At 42.5% G+C, this 11,114-nt stretch overlaps 1 protein-coding gene across 2 annotated transcripts in view; it reads right to left on the bottom strand.

Annotated features, from left to right (window-relative positions):
• Positions 1-757: 757 nt before the first annotated feature.
• Positions 758-11,114, bottom strand: part of pudp (pseudouridine 5'-phosphatase) — a 43,863-nt gene continuing 33,506 nt past the window's right edge. The window contains exon 4 of one of the 2 annotated variants that reach the window (XM_086111113.1): positions 758-1,636. In XM_086111113.1, coding sequence (XP_085967239.1) covers positions 1,553-1,636 — 84 coding nt within the window. In that variant the 3' untranslated portion in view covers positions 758-1,552. Of the gene's footprint in view, positions 1,637-10,042; positions 10,884-11,114 lie in introns of those variants that run through there. The other variant, XM_086111104.1, reaches the window with a different exon arrangement.

Here is an 11,114-nt window from a genome sequence, read left to right as displayed (position 1 = left end):
TTTTTTTTTTTTTTGTTAAAACGCCTCACTATTCATGGTCGTTTTTTTCGGCTAAAAACGCCTTACTGCACATGGTCGTTTTTTTCGTCTAAAAACGGCTCATCGTTCACTTCAAAGAGCCGGGCGGCTCTTTGTACCGGCTCGTTCGCGACCGACACATCACTTGTGAAAATGTAGGTGATTGAACAGTCAGAGGTGCTGCCAAAAAGAACCCTTTCTGCACTGAAATACAATGAAATTAATTTTGATTCCGTTTGCTGCAATACAAACCGGATATTTCATACTTGACCATAAAGTTAATTTAAAACTTAGTACCTCAATTCAAAAACAAAATCTGACGTTGAAAAAAAATGTCGTTTTGTATTGTAAGACTGAATATGAAAATAAACAGAATTTAATTTTCAGTGAGGATCAAATACAGTTTCAAAGAAAAAACAGTCTATCGTTTCAAATTCAGATTGTACAATTCAGATTCAGTTATTCAATATGATTCAGAGTCAAATATACAAATCCATCCATTATCCGAACCACTGACCTTCAATTCACGTAATTCAAATTCAGTATAAACTATTTAAAAGTTATTTACGTTTAGTTTTTGGTAGCAAATATTCCGCCCCACAGCGTCACACCTAGTTTAGTTTTGGTTGTAAAGTGTCCTAGAGTGTTTTGAAAGACGCTTATAAATGAAATGTATTATTATTATTATTATTATTATAAGAAATTTCAGGGGTTATTTTTACTGACCATTCATTGTTCATGACATGTACAAATGTTTATTTTCCTAAAACACTGTCCATTCTTGTTTTCTTACAGTTCTTACAGCCGCTGTGAGACCTAATAGCCTAACATCTTGGGCCTCAGACCAGGAAATTGATGTCACAAACAAAAGATGGCTACATCTGGCTCCTGATCGGGATGGTGACAGGAAGGAGAGCATGAGAAGAAAAGAGGACATGGAGAGCGCAACAATTTGATGGACAGAAAAATACCGTTCAAGAGTAAGCTGCATCCCAAGTTGGACTTTGTGTTCACTGTTAAATCAAGAAAAGTGCATTTTTCCAGTGTATGTGGAGTTATATGTGAGGTTCACAAATTATGACAATAAACATATTTTTATAACAGTCGTTTTGAGACTTTTTTTTTAATGTGGATCAAATATGGCTCATGAAAGATGTGGCTTGGTTGAGGTTGAATTCAGGCTGATATCAGGAACCTGTTCTGGCCCAGCGTCGGGCCGGAGTAGGGCCAGATATGGTTTTACAATGCGGCTCAGATCTGGGCCGAATGCGGCCCACATCATGGATGCCAGACGTGGGCCACTGCACGAACGTCATTCATTGAGGTATGTGGGCCGAGTGTACGTGCCGTGTCTGCCCCAGAGCTGGGCCAGACCAATTTTGCTGACTGGGGAACGCATGGAGGACGCGGCCAGGCACTTCCCTGCTGAGTGAGTCGACTGTCAGAGCTGTAGACTTACAGCAGCGCCGGGGGGATGAGGGCAGTGTGGACTTAAATACTTCACCAGCGACAAGCTTGCCTTGGACGATTAAGACTAACAGCGGCGGGAAGCGAAGAAGGGAGAGGTCTCTTCTCCCCCCTCTGTGTTTCGGCACAGATGATTCCAAACGCTTCGGGGCTAGGAAAAAAAAAAAAACAACACAAGAAGGCAGTCAAGCACCGAAGAGGCACGATGATGGTATTATTCAGGAGTATAACATTGACGCATGAATGAGGCTTCCAAACGCTTGCTCGGCAACAGGTGCACATTTGTCTAACTCGACTAGATTTTCTGAGAAACTGCAGCAGCTCAAGTGTTGATGAAACAAAATTTCCAAGAATATTTTAGATCACTGCTAAGAGGAAAAACTAAAAAAAAAAGGCTTTGTATTTAAACTTTTCATGCACCCTGTAACGTGATAACATGATCAACTGTCCTCTGTCGTAACCGCCGTCCCCGAAAGGGTTCAATTTGACGTCCACGATAGGGTTGGACATCGATAACCGAGACTCTCGTGCATCTGGAACTCACATTCCAGTTCTCCCAGAATCATTCCGATTTTTAAATATCGGTGGTACATTTTGACGCGTAGTTCGCATGCAGAAGAAGCACAAACGAAGAAGGACCGATAAGAAATGTGCGTGCCCCTCCCTGCCACTGTAGCCGCGGCGCAGGTGTCTGGTCCCGGTTGGCCACAGTAGCGACTCGAAATAGATAATAGCTTCACACATCTTCACCTACACTCACTAATCGGTTGAGTGTTAATTTAATGAAAGATGTGGATGGAGCCCTTGGGCCCCTTGAGTTTTCCGGGTGTGGCCCTTCAAAGTTAAAACACCCGTGATTTAAATGGAGATGCCAACCAGTTATTTTTGGATGAACCCATCCAAACGTGTCCATAAATTCATTTTCACGTTTTCATTGACTTTACTATGAATTCCTAAAATGATTTATTTTAATCAGCATTACTCTAAAAATGAGGAACTCGAATTTATCAGGTATTCATTTCTTACTTTATTTTTTTGAAAACCTCATGAAAATCTATTGCCACCTGAGCGTAAATGAGTATCCACTACGCTGATGGGCGAACCTGCTGAGCAGACAGACAAAAAAAGCGGAGCGATTTGGCAAGCCAGTTCAGATGAGCAGCAGGTACGCGATGTGCTTCCAGTGTGCCTGTTGTGGGCGACGCACGCTTGCTTGGGATAGAAAATACTGGACATACAGTACATGCACAACCGCTTTAATTTTCTCGCCGCCCTAGAATTTGTCTTGGCTTCCGGTCTCAGTGACCTCACAACACAAGGCTGGCTTCAGACCACAATAATGTTAAGTAAAACTCTGACTAATCAAGAATTGCCAAAGCCAGGGCAAAACCCCAAACCCATTTTGACATCGCTCCAGCTCACCCAAAACCCTGGAAGAGGATAGAGAGTAAAAGAAAAAAAAAAAGGGCGGGGGGGGGGTTCCAGCTACAGGACCAATGTAAATTATGTAAACATCTGAGTCTGCCTTTCTTTGATTTTTCTTTGCGACAGTTTCTTGTGCAAAGCTGTCTCCTGGGAGATGCTGAATGCAATGTCGCTGGATGCCCCACTGATGGCCTGGCTTGTTTTCTCCCCATCTACAGAATTCAGCTTTAGGACAAAGTCCTTCCACCTTTGGGAGTTTTGTAAGTTCATCGTTGGATGTCGCGCCAAGAGTCAGGACGTTTAATAGGGACTCGATTACAAGCAGTGCATGTCAACAACACTGATCCAGAACCGTAAGGTCAGTCATTTTTTCGGAGTTTAAGTGGAGTCAGTGCCATCTGTGTTGCGAGGACCAGACCCTGTCCTAAAGGATCTTGGAAAATGTCCATCATCCACTACATGATGAACTGTCTTAACGCAAAGCGCAAATGACTCAAGTGCGCATGTGCGATCCTTCCTACAGCAATCAAACAATATCATCCCTCTCTCAGATCGTCTATGGTGTGGTTGTCAGCAAAATTATGATTGATTATTGCGCACCGCTTATGGCAGTAATTTGCACAGTTCTAATTCACTGCCGACAAAAACTCAAGTTATGAGCTTCTGACGGCACCTCAAATAATCATTCTGCACACGGTGTCACTGCTTTCCTGGCACATTGTGCATATTTGTCTTCTCCGATCTCACCAAACTTCGCTATCCTTTCACATTTGAGGTTCTTCAGAATAAGCTCAATCGTGGTGCCCTGAGAGATGAGTCAAATTTGTTCTGCAACCAAGCTCTTAACTCAGAACAGTCTACCGTCCATCTTCAATGGAATGAATGGAAATGCCATTAGTCAGTTTCATCCTCTTAAAAAAATAGCACTCTCTCATATTTTACTTTATAAAAACATGTAGTAATACCACAAATAGTAGAGAATTAAAAAGTGCATCTAACAAAATTCATTGCGGCTCCTTCTGGTGTGCATGACCTGACCACCAGGGGGCAGTACAATGCAGTCATGCAGACAAACGAATCAAGTTTTCACAACTACTGTTCGTGACTCTGTAAACTGCAGTCATATTAGTTCGCAGAGGATAAATCTATGCCTGCGAGTATTGTTATCTTGTCTGTCTATATGTGTTGCCGCACCATTTGCATTTAAATATACACTACTTACAGTGTTGATGAAGTGCTAGCAGGAAGCTAGGGGGGGTCATGTGGTTGCTTGAAATATCCATGGAATTCCTTGCTTGAGGTTTACTTTGACAGGAAATGACAACTAGCTTGGAGTGACGTTGAAAAGCTTGAATGCTCTTTTTTTGAAGACTTGTTTGCTATCCGCCAAACTGCTGCTTGTTGTGAAGTAAGTTGAGTTGAGTTCACTGCCACCACACAGCGCTTGCCACTTTGCTTGCAAGTCAAAACTAAAACAAAACAAAACCAAAAAATTATAATTAAAAAATCGGCTGAACGAAGGCTCGTTTCTCGAAAAACTAGATTCTTATTGCAAAGCACCACAGTGTCGGTCATTTTATTTGATGTATATTTTTTTGTATTTTTAATTCATTTTTTCTTACCGACCTTACTCTCATTGAGATGGTTTTAGATCATGTGATCAGTATTTGTTGTCAGTCGGGACCGGCGGGATTCACTCACTCAATCCAATCGCTCAAAATGCACGGGACAAATCAATGCGTTGACCTCCAACATGGCGGAGCGTGATGTCACAGGAAACCTATCAACAGTGTTCAAACACCCATTCAAATCTTTGTGCTACATGCTAAACTCACGAGCATAATTCCACTGAGATTGCCAATTCCCGTCAATGGTTTTGGCAGATAAATCTGATAGTTTGACCAATTTAAAAAGCATAAATTACTAGATTCATTTCATAGGATTTAAAAGCTTTTAACCGCTTTTAGCCGCATAGCGTGGCCCTTCATAATCTCTCTCACACACAGTCCGGGACAGTTTAGAGAGAAACAAAACACCAGAGCCCATGACCTTGACATGCAACGAGCCAGTCATGAACGTTAGCGTTCAGCTCACTGGCGACGGTCACTGAGAGCCCATTAGCGGCTGGCAGGCTGCGAGGAGCGCCACACTTCTCACTGGCTGGTTTTAGGAATTCTGTTTAATCACATAAAATCATAAGCGGCATTAGTCTATGAAATCACGCATATCTCCAGGCGGTGTGAGTCAGCGGAGTGAGGAAACAAACTACGTCTAATGTTCATTAGAGCAGCATGAGAGCTGGAGCTTGTTGGATGGCAAACGGCAAGGTGGGGGGCCACAGTCGCACAGCTGCCGTGCCGGATTAAGATGGATTAGTTGCAATTCGTCTGAGGGGTAATCTTGCGCTTGTTGATTGTGATAGCCACACTCAAGATCGGCAGGAATCTTGCAACATTCATACAGGCAATTATCTTCAGATAAAGTTCAGTTGTTATGCCAATTTGAACACAATTTAGCCGGAGCGTCAAAGCATTTCAAATACCTGGGTGTTGTTTTTTTCCCTTTAGAGGAAAATTAGGTCTATTTTTTATTTCTCATGAGAGCACATTGATGTGAAAAACCATTTCATAATGCAGGGACTGATGCTAAGGGGTGTTTGTTTTCGCTCCGTAGTTAATTGGTTCTTCAATAGCCTAGTAAATAAAAATCTGAGCTACAACCAGTTGAGTGAATTTTGCCTGAGCAGATGTATCTCAGTCGTCTTGAGGCAAGATCAGTTGGGCTTTAGATCTGATAAGAATATGAACCCTTTCAATGCACCCTGTAACCTGATACAATACAATACATCCTGATTTATATAGCACTTTCACAACAGCTGCAGCTGTAACAAAGCGCTTAACAAAACAGGTTTGGATTTGCGAAGTTTACCTGTTATGGCAAGAGGGAAACGTAGGATTATAACCAACCAATCTGTCAAGTACACATTTTTTGGTGGTTATTGGCGCCCGTAAGTAAGAATATTTCCCCCTTTGCTGAGGTGTTCTTCCAGGGTCAATCTTAAGGCCCATCCCTTTTCTGCTCTACATGCTCCCTCAGAAAATTCTTATGTATCTCATACCACTTGTATAGAGATGACCTCCAAATGTATTTTTCAACACAGTAGATGAGATAAGTGCACCACATGATTGTTTGACTGCAATTAAGAGCTGGATGGCTCACAAATCGCTGTATGCATCATCCATTGCGCCAAATGCCAACAAATCTTGTGAGACTTCAGACACCATGATAAGCTGTCCACTGTAGTAACCGTTGTCCCCGAAAGGGTTAAATCACTTAAGCATTGGTATTTGGTAGAAAAAACAAATCTTGCTAATGTTGCCCAATTAATCAAAGTGCATCCTAAAGTGACACACATAATATTATGTGTGACAACATCTTATGATGCCACATGACATCCATAGGGTTCAATAATCCCCAAAATGTAAAATATCGGTAAACTATTTCGCCAGCACACTGAGAAAAAAAAAACAGAATACCACGTGTTCCTCCTAAAATAACCATTGACCGTTCCTATCAGAGAAGCCTCGTTAATGTTTCACTGACAAAAATAAGCTAGGTGGAAGGATCCGATTTTGCTGAGTAGAAATGCCAGTGTCGAGTAGGGCAAAGGAAAAATAATGCTTTCACAAGAGTGGCCTCACAGGAAAGAGGTCGGTTCTAATGGATCACGTATGTTAAGGGAAATGTCAGATTTTATCCTCTGGCAATTTTTCAGGAGGACGACTTAAGCGTGAGTAATGATGATGATGACGAAGAAGACAGGGAGGCCCCAGGCATCCACCTTAAGGGGAGGCATTCAGCAGAATCTGCTCAAAACCTTTCTCAGTGGCCGCGTTCCTGGCGTACCAATAAAACTGATGCAGTGAGTTTATTGAGTCAGCACACCAGACGTGAGACTAATAATTTGATTGAAGATGAAAGCACATTGATTGGCCAACTAGATGAACGTTTATTTATTTCTTTATTTATTTTGGACAGATGCAAGGGTGGAGAGGAGTGTACACATTTAATGTATCAAAGATTTCCCACCAGAGCCCACGTTTGCGCATTACCGTATTGGCCCGAATATAAGACGGCCCTGATTATAAGACAACCCCCTCTTTTTCAAGACTCAAGTTTGAAAAAAGACTTTTTGAACATCCATCCATCCATTTTCCGAACCGCTTGATCCTCACTAGGGTCGCGGGGGGTGCTGGAGCCTATCCCAGCCGTCTTCGGGCAGTAGGCGGGGGACACCCTGAATCAGTTGCCAGCCAATCGCAGGGCACACAGAGACAAACAACCATGCACGCCCATACTTACACCTAGGGGCAATTTTAGAATGTTCAATCAGCCTGCCATGCATGTTTTTGGAATGTGGGAGGAAACCGGAGTACCCGGAGAAAACCCACGCAGGCCCGGGGAGAACATGCAAAGTCCACACAGGGAGGCCGGAGCTGGAATCGAACCCGGTACCTCTGCACTGTGAAGCCGACGTGCTAACCACTGGACTAACAGGCCGCCCCTTTTTTGAACATCAAATTCATTTTTATACAGAAAATAATTACAGTACATCTGAAACAAATGATTATAACAATATATTTGAGAGAAAAAGCATGTTATTTTGCCTCATTCAAATCTAAAGTGCAATCACATTCGTAAATGAATGGCTCCTGGTTTTTGAAATATAAATTACATCATAACTTCTCCTCAGCTGCCGATCTTCGACCCACAGATTGTCACTACGTTTCTCCATTTTCTGTTATCTCTTCTATTATTTTGTTCTCTTTTCTTTCTTAGCGCATTTTTTTATTTTTATTCTTTATGACAGGGGTTCACTTTGGCCTGGGGAGTCAAGTTCAACATTCGCTTCAATGATATCTGGCGCCATCTAGCGTCTTGAATGGGTATAATGTCTAGACCCCGAATATAAGACGACGCCCACTCTTTCAGTCTTATTTCAATGCAAAAAACACAGTCTTATATTCGGGCCAATACGGTAAAGCAAAACTTGTAGCATGCATGGACACCAGAATGAACGAACGAAAACGTCCCCATGATTGCACTCAGCAATATGACGGCTTGGGTGTCGAGATCTTGTGCTACGTGCACGGCAAATTGGCTGCGATCGTTCCGCCTCACTTTTTTTCGCGAGCGTTTGACGCAGGGACTAGATTCGCACACACCGAAGAAGTGGAGGCGCTGTGCTTGCTAAATGATCGCAGTTGCACCACCCATTTTACAAAGAGTCACGGAGGACAAAGTGGTTCCTTAATGTAGCTCCGGCTAATGTTAGCCTTGGGACAGTTCAACGGTTGTAAAACAATGACGATAATAAAAAAATACATATGCCAAGCCAGCTCACGTTTATTTTCGCGCGTAAAAAGTTCAAATCGTCTAACTTTGGCGAATAGACGAAATGAGCGGATTTTTAGTGCGTGTGCACGCTTCCCGCCTCTCCAAACGCATCATCCGCCTCGCCCAGCACGCATACGTGCCCCAACGTGCCAATCACATTGACTTCAATTGAATCGCACCGCAAGAAATGCTCGCGACGGATTTACTGTGCACGTCGCATACATTGGCGAACATTTTGTTGTTGAAGTTTCTCTTTGCTAATTCTTCAGTGATTTGTTTGTTGTTACGTCCACTACAGTATTTTTAATCAATGACAATGTCATTCGTTGCAATGACAAACTACCTCGCGAATGACATCATTTTTTCGGTCCACATTTCATGTTGCAACTAATTGTGAGAAGAAAAAAAGTCATTTTAAACCCAATCTGACTGAATGGGAAGCTTGTAAATTGTAAAGATTATGGTCCAAGTGCAAGGCCTTGTGTCATGTCTTGGATGACAAGAGCAAGAGTGGCTCCAGGACTTTGGACGGCTGGCTCTCTGTTGGTCAGGTTTGCGGCAATAATGACTTTTGCATCTCACTTCTTCGTGCTCCACCTGTCTGAGGGGGATCCAGGAGTAACTCTGCTATGCTCGGCTAAAGGTGAGAGGCCAGTCTATTTCTGGCAGATGGCACATCAAATATGTGCAAATCAAGTTGAGTGAAAGAGACATCAGAAGAAGGAAACCCAAAAGAAGTTGGTAGAGTTTCAAAATAAGGCACCAGTTCTGCATTGGCTCTTGCAGGAAAGTTGTTGACACAGGCATCGGTAAACTGAATTAACAGAAGGCTCAGGCAAACAACTCGAGCCAAAAGAATTCAAAAATAAATGGCTTAACAATGTGTTGAAACATGTACCCAGGGCACTTTATTTGCTATTCACCGTTTGGAATTGAAATGATGATGCTAAATTGTGCTATGAGTCTCTCGTCCATTTATTACGCACGTTGGGCAGAAATGATTTCCCCTTCACAGTCTGAAGGATCGTTTACTTAGAAAACAGGAGAAATGCTTCAAGTTTGCTGCGCAGAGCAGTACTTCGAAGCCAGGCTCGTTGTTAACAGGCTGAGAATATTAAGAGAGTCAATAAAAGCACAACTACCCGTGCAGATCTTAGCTCAATTATGCCCAAATGCCCCCCGCCCAAAAAAAAAAGATTGCTCTGCAGGGCCTGTGCATTGTGGTCCACAACCGAAAGTCAAATAAATTTAGACCGAATGGACTAAAGAGCTCACATTTTCAGGACTGAATTGTTATCAAAATAAATTGCGTACCAAACAGAGCAATTCCATCATCGGTTGGAGAAATGACAGGCACTTAATGTGCTTTGCAATCATTTTGGGTCACCCTGTACATGGCTTTTTATGACTGCTTTCAGTAAGAACAAATAAATCTCAATATTTTTTTGGGAATGAATCACGAGGTTGTTGTTGTTGTTTTTTTTACATTCAAATTGACAATTGTGATGACTTGTCTGGTTTGCTTTGGGTCACCACCAGCTGAAAGGAGCACCGGCTGTCACAACTGTGCCCTGCCAGCTGCCCTGCAGTCACATTCCCTGCCCATCTGCTCCACCAACTCTTTATTTTTTTTGCAATTGCATCAAGCAATGTATAGATTTCAATTGAGTACCTGTATGTACCCCGGTCAAGGATGACGCCTCGTACTGATGTCCAAAAACGTTTAATCGTGGAACACCGTGAAAACTAAAACACATTTCAAACAACATCAAAATTACAATATCTTTAACAAGACATTAAATAAATAAACACAAAATGACATACCGTGTGCACCTTGGTAAACCGAAAGTAGATCTAATTAAATTACGTAGACCACACGGTATCGTAGCTCTGTCTCTGTCTCAAGTTGTCTTCTCGATCTTTCTCTCATTCCTCGCTATCCACGGCACGTGACCCGGAAGTGATTCTTAACAAAACATTCCAAATAACATATTCAGAGGATTTAAAGAAAAAACAAATATGAAAGTTCACATAGAAATATAAAATATTTTTGCAAAACAACAAGCCTAAAATAAATTGTATTTTTGTTGTCATGGCAACCAACAACTCAGTCTTGGCGCCAGTTACAGTACCTGTATTTGCATAGCTGGGTAAGTTCATGCAGTTTAGATGGAATCAAGCAGGTGCTCACCCAGCAAAAGGCTCCTCCCATCAAACTGACAAAAAGGCATTGAGGGATCTGATCTCGGTATAGGCCCTTGTTGATGCTGAGTTGAGACTCTCTTTTGGTCCTTTTCCACCGCGCTTGTGCTCGTGCTCGTTCCGGGCCAGTTCCCAGGTTAGCACTAGTTCTTTCCTTTTCCACCACCGAAACTGGATGTAGGTCTAGCTCTGGTGCTTGAAATTGGTGCTGAAGATGGCCCCGATTATTTGTCAGATGGAGTTGAATGACTCTCCGGACACACGGAGGTTTTGCACAAACTGTTGAGTGGTGAACACCGGCACAATTGTGTCCCACCAGGAGAGCGATGGCGGATCTGCCCAGTGAGCGTGTGATCAGCCAGCCTTGTGATCATCTACAATGATTAAGAAAGATATAAGCGTTTGCTGATTGCATGTCGCTCACTGTTCTATACTACATGCAAGTATAATCGATGCTTTATGAAGTTGCCTAGCTAGCAGATGCTAACAGCGCATTCTAATAATTATTATTATTACTGTTATTAATAGTGCAGGCACTCTTGGGTAGCAGTGACATCTGGACGATGACGTAATGACGTAGCTCCTACTTGGCTCTTTGCCGGTGG

Source organism: Hippocampus guttulatus, chromosome 1, assembly GCF_054856545.1.
Source record: "Hippocampus guttulatus isolate MCC_2025c chromosome 1, RoL_Hgut_1.0, whole genome shotgun sequence".
NCBI lineage: Eukaryota > Metazoa > Chordata > Actinopteri > Syngnathiformes > Syngnathidae > Hippocampus > Hippocampus guttulatus.
This window is presented reverse-complemented; position numbering and strand designations above follow the sequence as displayed.